The sequence below is a fragment of the Enhydra lutris genome, unplaced genomic scaffold, assembly GCF_002288905.1.
Source record: "Enhydra lutris kenyoni isolate GAN:26980312 unplaced genomic scaffold, ASM228890v2 scaffoldscaffold4, whole genome shotgun sequence".
Lineage (NCBI taxonomy): Eukaryota > Metazoa > Chordata > Mammalia > Carnivora > Mustelidae > Enhydra > Enhydra lutris.
This window is the reverse complement of record NW_019154088.1, coordinates 59,271,333-59,291,182: the sequence shown is the minus strand read 5'-3', so window position 1 is coordinate 59,291,182 and position 19,850 is coordinate 59,271,333. Positions and strand designations below refer to the sequence as shown.

Here is a 19,850-nt window from a genome sequence, read left to right as displayed (position 1 = left end):
ACAAATAAAATCTTAAAAAAAAAAAAAAAAAAAAGAAATTGAGAACAGGTACTGAGTTTGGGCAGGTTTCTCCACTGAAGAATTAAAAAAACCTTCACCTACCATGTGGACTAAAGAGCGGAAAAGCTGCCACACAGAAAAAGATGAAGTGGATATGGAAGAAGAGAGGATCCTGTGACTGTCTAGTTGATAGCTCCAGTTTCTTCTTTAAGCCTTAGCTTCCTTTTGCCTTAGGGCTCAGTGAGATATTCTGTATCCTTCTAATACTTTATTTTCTCTACATAATTCAATTCCTATTATCTACATTTTTATTTCAAACTACTACATTATAATCAATAAATATTGATTTGTTTATCATTGCATGGTATATATAATTGCATGATAAACATTTTTGTATATGAATCCTTGGTCCACATTTCTATGCCTTTTTAGGAGGGAGATCACTGTGTCAAGGTATATGAACACTTAGAGCTTTTTTATGTATGGACAAAATGCTTTTCAGAAAGCTTGCATCAATTTTTATTCGAGTAGCAGGGTATGAAAATAAGGCAGATATATCATTAAAGTGGTATCCTTGTCATCTGTTGTTTACGTATACACTATCCATTTCTTGAGTTCAAAATACAGTTTTTTTTCTGGTGCCTGACTTTGTCCCATATTTAAATTACTATGAAAATTCTAAATTCTGTTGAAGACAGTTTTTGTCATTGCTTTAATTGCTGGTCATTTTATTGACTTTTTTACTAACCTCAATGAATGCGAATGACAAATGACACAATATAAAAACTAATTCTGATTATGTGTGGTAAAGAGTTAAGGAAAGCATATCAGTAGGAATAAAACCGTTTAGTAGAATAACTGAAGGGAATGTTTAGATAAGTGTTCCCATAATAGGCTGTGCAATGAAAAGATTAGATCGTGGTGTGAAATTAAAAGCATCTAGGAGGTCATATGATCTGTTCTCAGTTTGGTAAATTTTTTCTAATTTGAAAATAATATGAAGGACTTAAAATTTTTCTTTCAGCTTTTTTTTTTTTTTAAAGATTTTATTTATTTATTTGTCAGAGAGAGAGAGGGAGAGAGAGCAAGCACAGGCAGACAGAATGGCAGGCAGAGGGAGAAGCAGGCTCCCCGATGAGCAAGGAGCCCGATGCGGGACTCGATCCCAGGACGCTGGGATCATGACCTGAGCCGAAGGCAGCTGCCTAACCAACTTAGCCACCCAGGCGTCCCTCTTTCAGCTTTTTTTGATAAGACCTAAAGATTTAAGTAAAACTTTCTTATTAGAGGACATAACAAATTCAGCAAGTAAAGCTCAACATTCTCTAAGAAAAAAAAAAAATTAAAAACTAGAAACTCCTACCAAACTTAAAATTATTACCTATTTGTATAGTGATAAAAGTGTAAAGTAACAAGCATGGTAAATTGGAAAAGGCATCAGGATAGGCCACTGAAGAATAAGCGTCCCTGGGTCGTTTCTTCACTGTAAAGAAAAGAGAGTGGAATTAATATCTTTAAGATCCCTTCTACCTCTAATTAAGTTTGTACCTAGCCTCCATTTTAAGAAAAACTAAATAAAAAAGATCTGAGAGGGCGCCTGGGTGGCTCAGTGGGTTGAGCGACTGCCTTTGGCTCAGGTCGTGATCCCGGACTTCCGGGATCGAGTCCCGCATTGGGCTCCCAGCTCCTTGGGGAGTCTGCTTCTCCCTCTGACCTTCTCCTCTCTCATGCTCTCTCTCACTCATTCTCTCTCAAATAAATAAAAATAAAATCTTAAAAAAAAAAAAAAGACCTGAGAGATAATCTGCTTGATACAAGGATACAAGGAATTAAACAACACGCTATTAATGAATGACAGCTTAGTATAGTGGTTAAGAGCTTAGATTCGGGAATTAGACTTTCAGTGTTTGACTCTCAGCTCCATTACTTAATGCCTATTTAATTCTGGACCTCTCTTTGACTCAGTTTCATTTGAATTAGAGTATCTACCCCATAGGGTTGTTCTGATGATTAAATGAGCTAATATTTCTAAAGGTCTTAAAACAGTACCTGGTACACAGTAAGTTGTATGTTAAGTAAAATTATTTAATCTGTTAACCCTTCAATAAAGAACAAATCCACATTTACTTCTTGTAACAGCTTTCTAGAAATGAACTGTGGCTTTAAAAAATCCAGCCAGTTTATTTGTCAAGTAAAGGACTGGGATGGTTAGGAATTAGTAGAGTGTGACAGTCAAGGGGAGGACAGAACAGTTGCAAATACGTGTGCATCAGAAGTGAGAAAAAGGTTGGTTAGATTGTTATTGCAGAGGAAAAGAGGAAGAGGACTTATATAAAAATAGAAACTAGGGCTCTTACAGAATTGCTAAATTTGCCAATGTGGAGAAGACAATTTGAGTTTTCTGTTGCAATGCTCTTCCCATTTTTAAAATTACTGTACTTAGTTGCTCCTCTTCCACTTACCCTCCCAAGTGCTGAAGCAGCTCTGTAAGAGCTATTCATACCCCAGGCTAAATTTGCTCCCAACCCTGGAGATTTGAATAGGGATTTTTAAAGAAACAGATCCCCATGGGATCCGTATTAGTCACTGGAGAAATTCTCTGGGGCTTTGTAGCAGATAGGGCTAGATTATCCAACAGACGATTATATAAAAATTTCTTTGATACATTAGAATTGGAATGAATGAATGAATGAATGAATGGGTAACTGCCTGAAGGATTGAATTTACTACGTTTCTCTTGTTTCTACTCTGGTTTCCACAGAGAGAATCAGGAATTTCTTGTTCATCCTAACTGTCTGGAAAGCTGTGGTCTGCCTGCCTGCAGCTGTAAAATGATAGAAGCTAAAACATGTAGTCCTTTTCTTTTTCACAAATCCCTTCCCTGTAACAGAAATTGGGAAAGAGAGCCTATTTTGTTAACCTAAGTCTATATCAGATAGGATGGTAATAAGCAGTACTTTCCTTTTTTTTTTTTTTTTAAGATTTTATTTATTTATTTGACAGAGACACAAGAGAGGGAATGCAGCGGGGTGGGGGGGTAGTGGGAGAGGGAGAAGCAGTCTTCCAGCTGAGCGCCATGCAGGACTTGATCCTAGGACCCTGGGATCATGGCCTTGAGTGGAGGATCAACTGAGCCACCCAGGTGCCCTAAATAATACTTTCCTTATTGTGGTTTTTAATAAAAAAATATACTTAAAATTATAATATTTACTTGATGAGTTCTGTTGCTAAATTGATACTTTGTAACTTCAGAATACAAAAGAAACAGTAAGATGACACCAGATATGAATAGGTCAAAAGGACAGATTGAGTTGAAAATGCTTTAGTTCACATATTTGTCTTAGTGTGTACATTAAATGACTGCATATGGGTCAGTTTTTGTAATTATTTTACCTTTTTGAACCCATATATTATTATATTCTATACTAGCCTGTCAGTGTGGAAAGTACTATGAAGGAAAACATGCTGTTGTGATTAAGTTTTTCCTCTTTGTTTTGCTTTTAGTATACAAAATACAGTTCATAATGTGCTATTGTAGGAAATTGTTTTTATTTCTATACAATTTGGTTACTTTGTTTTAGAAAGTGTATATTAGTTTTAAAAGCTTAAGTTACAGAATCCTTACCTAACAATGATTATTCTAAAACAAGCATTGGAAATTCCCTAAGCTGACTCAAAAGGATTTTCAGATTTCAATTTATTGTGATGGATTCCGGAGATGCTCTTAGAACTAAAGGTTAAGGCAGCCCAGGTTTGGGACCAGGAACTGATGGGCCTGTGACCCTGAGGTTATCATGAATGTGATAAGGTAAGACTGATACCCTCCTGTGGCTGAAGGCTTATGTTTACTTTATTTATCAAGTATTTATTTATTGGCTACTATATGTTGACACTGTTGTAGTCACTGATAATACAGTAGTGAACAAAACAGATTCAAGTTCTGCCCCCATGGAACTTAAATTCTTTTTTTTTTTTTTTAATATTTTATTTATTTATTTGACAGAGATCACAAGCAGGCAGAGAGTCAGGCAGAGGGAGAGAGAGGGAAGCGGCTCCCTGCTAAGCAGAGAGCCGGATGTGGTGCTCAATCCCAGGACTCTGAGATCATGACCCAAGCCAAAGGCAGAAGCTTTAACCCACTGAGCCACCCAGGTGCCCCTGGAACTTAAATTCTTGAGGAAAGAGACAATAATTAAAATAAATACTATGATTTTTTATATATGTACATATATATACACACACCTACATATAGAGAATATACATAATATCTATTATATCCTAATATATAAAAATATCCTATGTCAAAGACAAGGTCTGTAACTTCTTCCATTAATGTTTTGTAGCTTTCAGTGTACCAGTCTTTTACTTACTTGGTTAAATTTATTCCTAGGTTATTTTATCCTTTTGGATGCTATCGTAAATTGAATTTTCTTAAATTCCTTTTTAGATTGTTAAGTGCTGGTGTATAGAAACAACTGATTTGTGTGTTTTGATCTTGTACCCTGCAACTTTGCTGAATTCATTTATTAACTCTAGTATTTTTTTGTGGATTCTTATGGGATTTTCTTTTTCTTTTCTTTTTTTTCTTTCTTCTTACAATCATGTTATCTGTGAGTAGAGGTAGTTTTACTTTGTCCTTTCCAATTTAGATGTTTTTTCTTTTTCTTGCCTAATTGTTCGGGCTAGAACTTACACAGTGTTAGATAGCAGCGGTGAGAGGTAGACATCTTGTCTTTCTCATCTTGGGGAGAAACCTTTCAGTCTGTCATCATTAAGTGTGTTATCTGTAGGTAGTTCATAAATGCCCTTTATCATGCTGAAGAAATTCCCTTCTTTCCTAGTTTTTTAGTGCTTTTATTATGAAGGATGATCATGGGTATTTTTTTCTTAATTCTGTTAATGTGATATATTACATTAATTTTTCTTTGTTGAACCACCCTTGCGTTTCTGGGATAAATCCCATATCATACATTGTGGTGTATAATACTTTTAATGAGCTCTTGGATTTGGCTTGCTAATATTTTGTAGGAGGTTTTTGCACCTGTACTTACAGGGGATATTGATCTGTAGTTTTTTTGTGATGTCTTTGTCTGGTTTTGGTATCAGGGTAATAGTGGCTTCACAGAGTTAGGAAGTGTTCACTTCTGGGTTTTTTGTTGTTGTTGTTTTTTGTAAGAGCTTGAGAAAGGTGGATATTAAATCTTTTAAAAATGTTTGGTAAATGGTGCCTGGGTGGCTCAGTGGGTTAAGCCTCTGCCTTCGGCTCAGGTCATGATCTCAGGGTCCTGGGATCGAGCCCTGCATTGGACTCTTCTGCTCGCTCAGGTCATGATCTCAGGATCCTGGGATTGAGCCCCACATTGGGCTCTCTGCTCAGCAGGGAACCTGCTTCCCCCATTCTCTCTGCCTGCCTCTCTGCCTACTTGTGGTCTTTCTCTGTCAAATAAATAAGTAGAATCTTTTTAAAAAAACTTAAAAAAAAAAAAAAGTTTGGTAAAATTCACCAGTGAAACCAACTGGACTTCAGGGACCCAGACTGATGGAAGTTTGCCTGTCCTGTGTGTATGTCAGCATGTGGCTTCCAGGATTACATCTATAAGGAAGAGAGAGCTCATAGAATGATTAAAAGTGGCATAAGTCACTTTTAGCCAGCTCATTGGCTAAACTAGTCACATAGTCCCAATCTAACTGCAAGTGAACCTAAAAATGTGGAGGAGCATAAGGAGTATTTGATGAACATTACTGTTTCAACACCTGTTCTCTTCTTATTTTTTCCATAGCACTTAACACACTTGAACACATAGTATTTAACACATCTTATGTAATTGATATATCTTTAAATATCATATAACTTGCATATTTTATGTTCACTATTTAGTGCCTTCCGCCAGCTAAAGTGTAAGCTTATTCTCCTAGAAAACCATACTGCTTACAGTTTCTTGCCCGCGAGCCTTTGTTCATGGTGTTCCTGCTGTTTATAATGCCTTTTATCTTTTTTGCCGTGTACTCCTTTTTTTCTAAAGATTAAATTCTACTCATCTCCCAGGACAACTTGGATATTATTTAATCTGGGTGACTTTGTTAATGTCTTTAAGTTAGGTGCCCATCCCTTAGAATCCCTCGGAATTTTTAGGGTATTCTCATAGCACTTACCTCACTATATAGTTACATGTCTGTCTGACCCATTAACCAAGTTTCTCATGCATGTGGAAGAACACTGGAGAAACAGGTAGAGCCTGGAAAAGAAATGAGGAGGATCTGAGTAAGGACAGTTTAAGAAGAGTGGAAAAGAGTTGACAGAATCAAGAAGTATTTAGAAGGTAAAATCAGCAAGATGTGATTATTGGTTGAATATGAGGGATAAGGAAGGAATCAAGGATAATTCATGTTTCTCAGTTAGATTATTATGTGGATTATGAGGTTTCTAAATGAAATAGGTAATATGAGAGGAGGAACAAGTTTGGGTGATAGGATGATGACATTGGTTTGAAGTATAGTGGGTTTAATTAACTCCAGAGAGAGAGAGATGTGCAGTAGAAGGTGCAAGTGCAGGCATTGGCCATATGGTTCTTAACGCAAGGAAATGATAGGTAGGTCTTTGGCATGTGAAGTAGTTAAAAAAATAAAAGCTGAGACTACCAAGAACTGCTAAGGGCAGAATCCTTATTTATTTATGCAGTGTTTAAGGAACAAGAAGAAGATAGGCCCTTGTGTGGGAAACAGAAAAAAAATACATGGTGAAAGAGGAAACAGAATGTGGTACTAGAGAAATCAGGCTATTTAGACTTTCAAGAAAGTGGTGGCCATGTCAAATAGAGTAGGTAAGTCAAATCAAAACAACTATGTAGTAAATCTTTACCACGCTTCTTGAAGCCCTACTAACTCGCTTCTTTCGACTTCACTTCTTATTGAACCACGTTGATTTCTGATTAAATTGAACCACCTTGGCTTCAGTTTCATGGAGAGATTTGAAGTTATAGGGCATCAATTGTGTCCCCTTCCTTATTCCTTTACAAACTTTCCACTGTGTCCATCCATCATTTCCTCTTTCCCTCTAATACAAGGAGATTCAAAGCCAAGTCTGTCTTTTTTTTTTTTTTTAAGATTTTATTTATTTATTTGACAGACAGAGATCACAAGTAGGCAGAGAGGCAGGCAGAGAGAGAGGAGGAAGCAGGCTCCCTGTGGAGCAGAGATCCCGATGTAGGGCTCGATCCCAGGAACCCGGAATCATGACCTGAGCCTAAGGCAGAGGCTTTAACCCACTGAGCCACCCAGGTGCCCCTCAAAGCCAAGTCTTAACGCTAGTGCCTGATACCAAGAGTTAACTGCACTTTGTTGTTTTTCTATTTTAACGACTTTCTGATCCCAGTTCCCCCCCCCACAATTTTTCTCAAAAAGGTTACCATTTGAAATTTTACTGGAGGGGCGGAAGTGGAAAACCAGTTACAGGGTGTTGAATACTGAATACAAGATAGGGAAGTACCAAGAGAAACTACAAATAGCAGTCAGTGATGGAACTGAGAGGGAGATAATGCTCAGTCTTCCTCCCCAGGGAAGCAAGGATGCTTACATGGATCAGATTCAAGCACTATTCCAGAGGTATTTCATTTTGGAGCTACATGAAAAATGTCTCCTACTTGTTTTTCTTCTGCAGCATGCCAGTGATCAAGTCTTTACTATAGAAACAAAAACGAGCCAGTTCTCACAATGAAGAGTGTAGAAACCCCAGATTTCATTCATTTGTTCAGTCATGCAAAAGTATTTTTCTCCCCCCCCCCCCCAATAAGAGAGCTCGTGCTCCGCAATGAGCCAAGGGCTGAGGGGCGGGGAGGAGGAGGGGCAGAGGGAGAGGCAAAGAGAATCTTAAGCAGGGCTCAGTGTCACAACCCTGAGATCAGGGCTTGAGCCAAAATTAAAAGTCATTTAACCAACTGAGTCACCCAGGCACCCCTGCAAAAGTTTTTCTTAAGTGTCTGCTATGTGCCATGCTTGGGTTTAGGTGCAGGGAATACAATGGGAGTAAAAACACAGTTCTTGTTTTTGTGGAGTTTTGTGGTATAGTGATTCATTTCCTTGTTTAAATTTAACCTAATTTATTTAACTGATTTTACTTTTTTTCCCCTTCAGTATCCTCTTATATATGGACTGATTCTTATACCCTGCTGGTGTTCTCTAGTTTGCCTAAGTAGAATTTACATGGGAATGCACTCCATTCTGGTAAGGAAAACTTTGTGTTCGTTGTGCTTTATGTTTTTTTCTGAAATTGACAGGCAGTTTTATAGTTTTCATAATCATTTTCAAGCTTATAGGAAACTTGAGAAAATATTATTATAAACCTTACTTTGCTAAAAAATATATAATAATGTATATATATAAACATGATGTTTTATGAACATTTAACTTAGTAATCATGTATTTTATAGAAACCGTTCCCAGCAATCACAAATAACCAGATATTATGCTCAGGATAAGGTTTCTCCCTCCTTCCAGTCTCAGTTTGATTTTCCTTCTCATTCTCTCCTATCCTCTCCTACCGCTGAGTGAAAGCCAGCAATACAGAAATCAGGGAGAGCTCTACTTACTAGTAAAAAATCACTTATATTTACATATTAAACTCTAGTTTTCTTTTTTTTCCCCAACAGTATTTTAAAGATTTTATTTATTTGACAGAGATCACAAGTAGGCAGAGAAGCAGGCAGAGAGAGAGAGAGAGAGAGAGAGAGAGAGAGAGGGAAGCAGGCTCCCCGCTGAGCACCCAACAGTATTTTAGCGCTTACACCAGTTATTTTATTTTGAGAATGCTGTTCAGTTTTAAAAGCAGTGGCACAGGGACCCTGTACTCTTGGCCTCTCCTCACCTGTTCTCCTCCCCTTCCCATCGGCATTTGTTTAATTCTAGCTTGTATCATCTCTTCACCAGATTACAGTAATAGCTTCATTAGTAGCCCTACTTCCAGTCTGACACCACTCCACAGTGTGTAGTCTCCTGTTGTAGATTACTTCCAAAACACAAATGTGAGGCCTGAATGACTGAATGACTCATGTTTACTCAAAGGTAAATTGTATTCCTTATCTCCATACCTTTAGGAATGCTGTAACTTCTGCTCCGAATACCTTTTTTGTCTAGCTAACTATCTTATCCATTCCTCAAGGACAAAAATGTTCTTATCTCTTAAAAGCCTTGTAACATTCCCCATCTTTCCTGTCTCTAGACTGGTTAAGTGACCTTTCTCCAGAGCATCCTGAGCATAAATCTAGCATAGCACTTAATGCTAAACTACAGTTGCTTTTTTTTTTTTTAAATCTGTCACCCCCACTAGACAATAAGCAACAGAAAAAAAGTAACTATGTTTTCTCTCTGTCCCTTGCATCAAGTCTGGTGTCTCCTAGTACACTGAATGTATTATGTATTTTGTAGATAAAGGATCAGAAAAAAAAGTAAATATGAACTCATGGAATCAAAAAATTTATAACTGGTTACAAATTCTTATTATCCTTTTAGAATTTTCTACTCATAAATATCTACGTAACTTTGTTTCATAGCTGTAGAAATACTGGGTTTCTATTTTTTACTTAGATTGCTACCTTCAGTAGCCGCCCCTTCACTAGTAAATTTCCAGAAGTTGGAAATTAGTAAGCACATTATTTGTGTTCAATAATTTTATAATTATTGGTATTAATTACAAATTGTAAATTTACACATAATTCTGTCTGATTGATACCTACTAATTTTATAATGAGAGAAGTATCATATTTTCAGGTCAGATCTAATATTTGTCAAGAGAAAATGTTATCCAGCTCTTTGCCTTGTTAGTTATTCCCTTCTAATCCCAAAAGTAAGTAATATCACTCCTAAAAAACTACCAAATGGTTATGCATCTTTGAATGATAAAAAATGGATCCCTGATATTTCTCAGGAAAAGATATTAGATAATAGTACCCATAGGTTCATTATCATAATAAAAAGAGTAGTAAGCATCTGATTATATTGAATACATAATCTAAAAAACGTGTTCTTAAAAAAACAGATGTTTAGTGGATGGGTCAAATGTTCAAGCTGAGTTCAGTTCAGTTTTTACATACTGGGTGCCCCTATTTTTGAATCAGCTGATGTAAAAACAATATTGATGTTGTATTTTTCAGATCATGCGTCTGATAACCCTAGTCCTTTATTCAAAAACCTTTTTGTCCTATGGAATGTTTCATCAGTTTTATTCTGACTAGCTACTGAATTTTATTACGTGTAGTATTATAAATTTTTGTTTTCCTTTTAAAAGTAAAATCACGGGTAAGTTGCAAACATGTAAATAATGCCCTGTGTTATGAACACAGTTTTTCCTAATCAATAGTACATTGCTTCTAATCATTTGCTAGTTGATGTATGAAATTAAACCTATAATGAACCCCACTTTTTTACATAATGGATCTAATGTTTTCCCACAACTTTTGCTTTTTCCTATATTTTAATGTTTCAGCTAATTACCGGCATTTTGAACAATTTTCTTAGTCATAATTTGTATCTTTACTATTTATTGTGAAATTAGTATGGAACTATAGGCAGTATGTGGCCTATGAATTTCAAATAGTGCTTAGATACCATATTATCTAAGCCGATGTCTTCATTAACATAAGAGAGTCCTGATCATGTTCTAAATAAATTTATAATGAACACTTCATGCAGTATTTGCCATAAGCTTTGTTATTGTTACAACACGAAGACTAACAGCTTAGTTTATTTTCAACATCTACCTACTTTCATAAATTGATTTTCTTAATTCCATGAAAAATATAGAGGAATTACTACGTCTGTTTTTTATTATTAAAACCTAGCTTTCAAAATTTAAATTCATAAAAATGCAGGCCATTTTAAGTTACTAGAATGGGTACTTGTCAAACTACTATTTTGTTTCTACATTAGTAAGATTATGAATGTGTTGTAAATTCACTAACCCAAAATTGTACTGAAAGGTTATATGTCTATATGTGGAAATCTTTTTAGAAAGATACTACCAGATTATAAAATAGTATGTACCCCTCAAACCCACTTTTGTAACAAGAAATAAACATCAAACCAACCAAACAAAAACCCCCAAAAACCCAGAAACATAAAGATCTAGAACACTCAACATTGAGAGTCTTAATAGTGGCTATTCCTAAGTAATAAATACTTGTTATTGTTAATCTGTATTTTCTAGTTTTTCTATAATTACATATTAAATTTGAATTTTTAAAAAAATATTTATTTTACAGAGAGAGATACAGTGAGAGAGGGAACACAAGCAGGGAGGGGGAGAGGGAGAAGCAGGCTCCCTGCCAAGCAGGGAGCCCAATTGAGGGCCTCCATCCCAGACCCTGGGATCATGAACTGAGCCAAAGGCAACTGCTTAAGACCAAGCCACCCAGGCGTTTCCATTAAATTTTAATTTTTATTAAAAACATTCCAAAATCTATCCTTAATAGTGCCTTTATAATAAAATAAAATGCATTCCAACAATACATTTTGTTGTTTGAAACTGCTGGCATCACTGGCATTTTGAAATTAGAAGTAGGACACCTGAAATATGTTATAATTGAAAAAACCCAACAACCCCCTAGGACATGACAGGAGTCCTGAATTCTAATCTCAGCAAATCACCAGCCTCTCTAGGTCTATTTCCTGATCAGGAGAAATGAAAAGGATAAAACTTCAGATTTAATATATAATTAATCTTTATTGAATTTAGTATATTTTCTGTTTTCTACCATAGATTTGATAACCTTGAATATTCCATTCAAATGTGATCTATTAACTTGAGGGCATTATTATAAATAACTATTATTATAGATTATTATTATATCTATATATTATAGATAACATATAGATTATAATAGATATCTATCTATAATCTTTTTTCTATTATACGTATTATAGATATCTATATTATAGATATTATTATAGATAACTTATCTGTAACTAATTGGTATCTAAAATTATTTGCTAAGGTTTATTTGGAAAATTTGCTACTCTAAGTTCTTTTTGTTACCTTTAACATTTTCTCTTTATTGCATACTTTGTCTATAATGCTTAAAACCACCTACTATACATTTTAATGTTATACATTAAATTGATATCACACTGATAGCCATCATGTTTATGTCCTGAATTCAGTTGTTCCTTACTTCTGTTTCTGTTGCCTGGAAGTTCAGTTTGTCCTTAACTATGCAGGGTAATATCATAAATTATTAATAATTCAATCTGAAAAGGAGGTAGATTTGTATAGAGAGTCTTGTAACAATCTAAGTTTAATATTCCTGGAGCTCTGCAAAAAAAGTAGAGGATAATAAATACTGGATATTTTGTGTTGTATTGAAATATATTTCTAGAATTAAATTTTATGAATTATTTTAAAGAATTCTTAAAGTGATCAAATGTAGGGGTACCTGGCTGGTTCAATCAGAGGAGTGTGTGACTCTTGATCTTGGGGTTGTGAGCTTAAACCCCGCACTGGGTGTGGAGATTACTTAAATAAATGAATAAATAAAAACTTAAGTAAGTAATAATAATATAAAAAGTGATCAAATGAAAAAAGGCTCAAAGTCATTTGATTGATTGATTTATTTTTTTTTTTCATTTTTTAAGGTACTGTAAAAAACATTTTCTAGGAATGAATATGGACTTATATGTATGGTATGGAAACTATAATTTAAAAAAAAATAGATGACTTCAGAGCTCTTAACCCTTCTTCCTTTCTATTAACCTTATAGTAAATGTATTATATATGGTTTTATGTAAAAAACTCATTGTTATTTATTTAAAACTTCTAACTTGGCACACATTCTTTGTGAGATTTACAAGGCTCAGAACACTTCCACATTAGCATATTCTGAAAATTTTGAATCAGTCATGAAATTTAATAAGAAATAAAGCAACAGCTTTTATCCTGCCGGCCAAAATCCTGTAGTTATTTCGCAAGACTTATGCTTTTATATAGGGAAAAAAGGGTAAGATAGCAACCAAAGGAACATGATCTCATAAAAGTGTAATTATATGACAATTAGGGATTCGAAATATGAAGGCTAGAGGTTTGACAGTCATATAATTTGACAGTTGCATATCCAAAAGCATGGTCACAATTTAGGCCACTTTCGGAATCTTTGAGTACCTGCAGTAAAATTCAATTGATAAGAATTCTTAGGTAACTTTTAGTAGTATCAGTGAATTTTCATGGAAGACCTCGTATTCAAAAAAAAATGTTGGAAATTTAGTTTTTCACTCCAGTATTTAATTCCTAATGCTGAGAATATTCATTTTTTAAACAAATGTATTGAGCACCTTCAATCTATGAGATTAAATACATAGCTCTATGATAGTAGTCCAGTTTTCTTTATTAAAAAACTGGAAATTAACCATAAATTTTTATCAAATTTGGACACTCCTTGAAAGGGGACAAAAGAGCAAAATGAGGTTGTTCCAGGTGAGCCATACCAGGGTGTTTGTGAGGATCAAATATGGCACTAAATGTAAAGCATTACAACAGTGTTTTCAGCACAGAAAATACTATTCCCTGAAAATGTCTTTAGCCTAAGTTAAAAAAAAAATTAGTTTCATCTAGTTTTTGAAATAAGTTGAAAAGTTTCTTCTATTTCTCTTACAGAGTTCTTATCAAGCAAGATATATAATCAATATGAGGAGTCTAAAGAAATACTCTGTCTCAGTTTAACTAACCAAATATTTATTGGCTACTTACCGTGTGCCAGCCATTGGGTATTTATGTATAAATAAGATACAGTCTTTGCCTTTGAGAAATCACTAAATAGGTAATATGTAAAATAAATATGTAATGCAGTGATTCTCAATTGGGGCTGCAAAATGGAATCACTGGGGAACTTAAAAAAAAAAAAAAAGAAAAATTGGTGTCCTACTCCTACATCAATTCAATTCAGTCAAAATTTCTAAGGATTGGGGCACCTGGGTGGCTCAGTGGGTTAAGCCTCTGCATTCGGCTCAGGTCATGATCTCGGGGTTCTGGGATCGAGCCCAGCATTGGGCTCTCTGCTCGGCAGGGAGCCTGCTTCCCCCCACTCCCCCTGCTCTCTGCCTGCCTCTCTGCCTACTTGTGATCTCTGTCTGTCAAATAAATAAATAAAATCTTTTTTTTTTTTTAGATTGATTTATTTATTTGACAGACAGAGATCACAAGTAGGCAGAGAGGCAAGCAGAGAGAGGAAGGGAAGCAGGTTCCCTGCTAAGCAGAGAGCCGGACGCGGGGCTCGATCCCAGGATCCTGGGATCATGACCTGAGCCGAAGGCAGAGGCTTAACCCGCTGAGCCACCCAGGCACCCCAATAAATAAAATCTTTTTTAAAAAAGTCATTGGCAAGTGGTCCGAGGACATTTAAAAAAAAAAAAAATTCTAAGGATTGACCCAGGCATCAATATTGGTAAAGTTCCTGAGTGATTTTTAAAGGGCACAGGAGTTGTGAACCTTCTCGGTTTTCTGGCAGAAATAGAAAGCAAAGAAATGTGGTAACTGTAGTAGCAGGTTTGTTGGAGATGCCATGGAGGTAAAGAGGAGGAAATTCCTTATTATGGGGGTTGGAAGAGAAAATTTATGAAGGAGATAGGTGCCTGAGCAGACTCTCAAAGGATATGTACTGGTTTGCCTAAAATATAGAAGGGAAGGTAATTCCGAGGTGACAGAAAATGGAGTCTATAAATTCATTACGGGATCTGGCATTGAAGTGTTATTTTTTCTTTTACGGTTTTTTATTTTTAAGTAATCTCTGTACCCAATGTGGGGCTCAAATTCAAAACCCTGAGATCAAGAGTCACATGCTTCACCAGAGCATTATGCTAGAAAGAAGCCAGATGTGAAATGCCCTATGTGTCCTTCTAAGGAGTTTGAATATACAAGTGATATTTATTGCCTTAGTTCATATTTTCATAAACATTTTGCTAAGTGATTATATATTTCTTTGACCTGCTATCAAAGCAGCCACTTCTATAAAGAGAACACAATTACTTTTAAATTATCTCATTTCATATTTTAGAATCAGAAAATAGCCACAAAAACTTGTTCTATATGGAAATAAATTTTTTAAATGCTTTCCTAAAGATAGTTGTAATTGTTGAAAAACAGAGTAAAGATACTCACTTTCAAGTAATTTAGTAGATTTTGTTAGAACAGATAAATTCTGTAAAGGATTCATTTATTCATTCATCCAATAAATATCTGCATGTCTACAATGTGCTAAGCTTCCTAGGAAGGTGGTGGTTAAAGAGGATAATTTCCTCAAAATTTTTAGCTGCATATGCAGTTCTTACTCTAGTAATTGTCTCTACTTTTAGCTGTTCTTACATTTCATTGTATTCTGATGTAGAATTTCATATTGTTAGAACAATGCATTGTACTGTTGACTTTGCTGATCCTTGGTAGAGTTTTTATAGAACTGCTGCACAGTGAGTACAATGGCAGGAATTTGGGGGAGTATACTGAAGTCTTAAGTGTAAAAGGCAAACTTCATAACTTCAAAACTTTTGAGTAACATACCTTTATGATCTTGTGGCAGGGAAGGCTTTCTTAAACAAGAAATAATGATAATTCAGAACTTCTGTTCACCAAAAGATGCTATAAAGAAAATGAAAAGACAGGCCACAAAATCCAAAAAAGATGTTTACAGAACACATTATTGATAAAAGATTTTATATAAATGATTTATATGAAGGCCATATGAAAAAATCATGTAAATCAGCAAGAAAAAAGAAAATATAAAAGAACAGCTACAAAAAGGGGCACCTGGGTGGCTCAGTTGCTTAAGCGTCTGCCTTCACCTTAGGTCATGATCCCAGGGTCCTGGCATCAAGTCCCACAATGCGCTCCTTGCTCAGGGGGAGCCTGCTTCTCCCTCTGCCTACCACTCCCCCTGCTTGTGCTCTCCCTTGTGCTCTCTTTCTCTGTCAAATAAATAAAATCTTAAAAAAAAAAAAAAAAAAGAACAGCTGCAAAAAGACACAAATATACATTACACAGAGAATAACCTATAAATTTATGAAAAGATACTTAATAATCAGGAAAACCTAAGTTAAACATCAATAAATGCCAACAATTGATGGGATGTAAACTTTCATAAACATTTTGGAAATTTTTTTACTGTCTTGTAAAATTGAACATGCATATATGCTATGATTCTGCCATTCTGTTCTTAGGAAACTCTCACAGACCCATACCAGTCAACACTGAAACAAAGAAACATAGTTGCACTGTTTAAAGTATCCTTGGTTGGCTTAAGAATAGATACCAATTAAGAAAGCACTGGAGCTCAACCATAACCAATAAACTAATCCAAAACCTATAAACAACTTAAATGACCATCAGTGGGAAAATGGATAAACTTTATAATCGCACGGCAGAATATTACACTGTTGTGAAAGTGAATGACCTACTACATATAATGAATGAAGCTTGAAGGTTTAATGTTAACTTCTGTATAAAGGAAGTCAAAGGAGACTATAAATTTCATAATATTTTTCTAAAGCTCAGAAAGAAGAAAAACTAGATTTTTTTTTTTTTTTTGGAAGTATGTGATAAAAGGTTTTAAAAACAGGTACTTAGCCAAAACTCAGGTTTCTAAATGCCTTTGTGGAGGATACAGACTAATAGAATTGGGAGACAGCATACCGGAAGATTCATACTGTAATATGTGAATTTATGTGAATTTTCCACTGTGTTGGGATTGGTGACCCTAATCCTTACATTGTTTAAGGAGCTGTGTAGTCTTGTTTTTCCTAGAAATCAAAACTACATGATTTAGGCATACTTTATTACTGGGGATTTAAATATAAATTTTTGTATAGTGTAAATATATGTAATTTATAAAAAGGTAGAATTATGAAAGCAATACTTTCATTACTATTGTCAAATTTATCTTTTTATTATCACTAAAATGGTCAATTTTATATGGTCAATTTATATGGTCAATTAGTAAAGTTTATTTTGAAATTGTGACATTTTTAAAATTTATATTTATTAACATTTAAAATGTAAACAGTTCTGCTCTTCTCTTTTCCCAGGATATTATTGCTGGATTCCTATATACCATTTTAATCTTAGCTATCTTCTATCCATTTGTGGACCTGATTGACAACTTCAATCAAACTCACAAATATGCTCCATTAATCATCATCGGGCTTCACTTAGCCTTGGGGATCTTTTCTTTCACTCTTGACACCTGGAGTACATCCCGAGGAGACACAGCTGAAATTCTAGGAAGTGGTGCTGGAATTGCATGTGGATCTCATGTTACCTATAACATAGGTCTAATATTAGATCCTTCTCTGGATGTTCTACCATTAGCTAGGCCCCCCATTACAGTGACTCTGTGTGGAAAAGCCATATTGCGGATCCTCATCGGGATGGTATTTGTACTGATAGTCAGAGATATAATGAAAAAAATCACCATTCCTTTAGCCTGTAAAATCTTCAATATACCATGTGATGATGTTCGAAAAGCAAGACAACACATGGAAGTTGAACTTCCTTATCGGTATATTACCTATGGAATGGTTGGTTTCTCTATCACATTTTTTGTTCCTTACATATTTTTCTTTATTGGTATCTCTTGATGGAGAAATATTGTTTGTAAGAAAGGAGGGTATCAGTTTCCGGTATCTAAAAATATATTCTAGTTAAAAGCCAAATCAGAGTTAGGCTTTTGCAGGAATTTAACTTAAATAATTATTTAAGTAAATTCATAAGAGTTAGTGCATTTTATCATTGCACATCCAGATATTGTTTTAGATGAGCTGAGCTATTTTAACAGGGAGAAAATGATAAGTAGCCATTTAGAATGTTCATGTAATGTTTGGAGAGTTTTATGCTGTTATGAATTGGAGTTATATATAATATATATTAAGATACATAATGTACAGTTATGTATCAAATATATGTTATATATGAAATAATATACCTAAGTTATTTTAAACTGTGGGGTTGTATTATAAAGTCAATAATAATATGCAAACAGTGTACCTGTATATCTTGACTTAATACAGGCACGTTGTTATTAACAGATATATTTAACATTTATTTACTATGGGAGCCATTTCCTAATTGAATTGCATAATTACTAGGCCAGAATTCATATGCTACCACATAATGATTTACTGCCTCTTTTTACACTGCCATCACCTTTCATGTTACCCATGATGTTGGACATGGGAGGCATTTTTAATGGACCAAATTTTCAGAAAAGTTAGTTTTTTATTCCTTTTTTTTTTTTAAGTTCTGTACACTGTGTTGAATGTACTTTATTTGCAGTTGTTCTGGACATCAGTTTAATAATTCAGGTACTGAATTTTATTGCTTGCTAATTGTGCCTTTCTGTTGCTGAATTAAGAAATGCCATGTATACTGTGATAATAAAAATAAGATGCTAACTCTATCTTAAGTTACATATAATCAGGCAAATATTTTTAAAATACATGTCAAACTAACAGGGCTAGAAGTAAGCCACCCTCAATTCTTCAGCTTTTGCTTGGAAAGAAATGTGGAATGGGCTAAACTTTCTCACTAATTTATTGGGAAGCTGAATGGATAAATACTTCCATTTTTGTAGGTATTTTTCTGTGCATTGTAAGTTATAGGAACAAGATATATTTTTTGTACATTGTCTTGATTGTTTATACTGCAGGTAGATATTTCCAGTGAATGGAAATGTAATTGAAATTTATAGATGGGACAATGCACATGCTTCATTTGTAAACAAACCGTTTTTCTAAATTATTTAGAAAGGATTGGATTTAGCAGTGTTAACTTTTAATACCCATTTATTAGCTACTTAAGGTAAATTATAAAATCTAAAAGTATCAGTATTTCAGATCCTGTTATTTTTTTTCAATTTTTATTATTTTCAAGGTGGAAAATTTGGGTATTGTATTAAACTATTCTTTATTCTTCTGTCTGTGCCTTTATATTTTGAAGTGTAATTGTAGTTAGGTTAACATTAAGTTTATTTGTAGTAACTTTTTCATAAAGAAGAGAATTAACTTTCCATACAAATGAGCATCAGGTATGGAATTACTGACTTTAGTGCAATATCTGTCTGATTATCCAGAATTATCACTTAAGATGTTTCTATTTTGGACAGCATAACTATTTGAGCTCATATTTTTATAATTCTGATTGAGAATTTAGGGACATGGTAATTTTTACCAACACGGAATCTGATAATTTTAAATAAAGCAACTACGTTTGGGACCTTTACCTATTAGTAGGAAACCAAGGCACTTAGGAACATATCGGTACGTTGGAAAATGTGCAAAGAACTTTTCTTTCAAAATGTGTTTAATGAATCGAATTTGGGGGACTATTGCCCATAATTTGGGTCTATGCTATCTTATTAATTTTTATATCTAGCTTAAAAGGTATTTGAAAATATTCCATTTCTTTGTGGTTTATTATTTTTGGTCCTATAATAGTTCATGCTAAGTGTATTTTAAAATAAAAGCCAAATTCAGAATTGAAGGTGTTTTGTTTGCCTTGTATGCATTTGTGTCTGTATTATCTGATAGAGATTTATAAAATATGCCTAGGATTTTCATGCTTAGCAGGCTTTTCCTCTGAAGCATTTTATTTAAAATCAGAGTACTGTTTTCAGTAATAGAAGACACTGAAGTTCTTTAGGGTTCCAACTGACTTTGGGCTCCAATTATGATCATTCTGATGCTGTACTCTTAGTGAAAAGTTTCATAATATTTCTTTAAGAAAATTAATGAATAGGGCTGCCTGGATGGCTCAGATGGTTAAGCATCTGATTCTTGCTTTCAGCTCAGGTCATCATCTCAGGGTCATGAGATCAAGACCCACCTTT

General features: G+C 34.5%; 1 protein-coding gene across 2 annotated transcripts in view; it reads left to right on the top strand.

The window, feature by feature from the left end:
• The window catches only part of LOC111161192 (sphingosine-1-phosphate phosphatase 1), a 36,027-nt gene extending 16,529 nt beyond the window's left edge, over positions 1 to 19,498 (top strand). The window contains exons 2-3 of one of the 2 annotated variants that reach the window (XM_022524770.1): positions 8,131 to 8,220; positions 17,053 to 19,498. In XM_022524770.1, the coding sequence (XP_022380478.1) occupies positions 8,131 to 8,220; positions 17,053 to 17,604 (642 nt within the window). In that variant the 3' untranslated portion in view covers positions 17,605 to 19,498. The remainder of the gene's footprint in view (positions 1 to 8,130; positions 8,221 to 17,052) is intronic. The other variant, XM_022524778.1, reaches the window with a different exon arrangement.
• Positions 19,499 to 19,850: the final 352 nt, after the last annotated feature.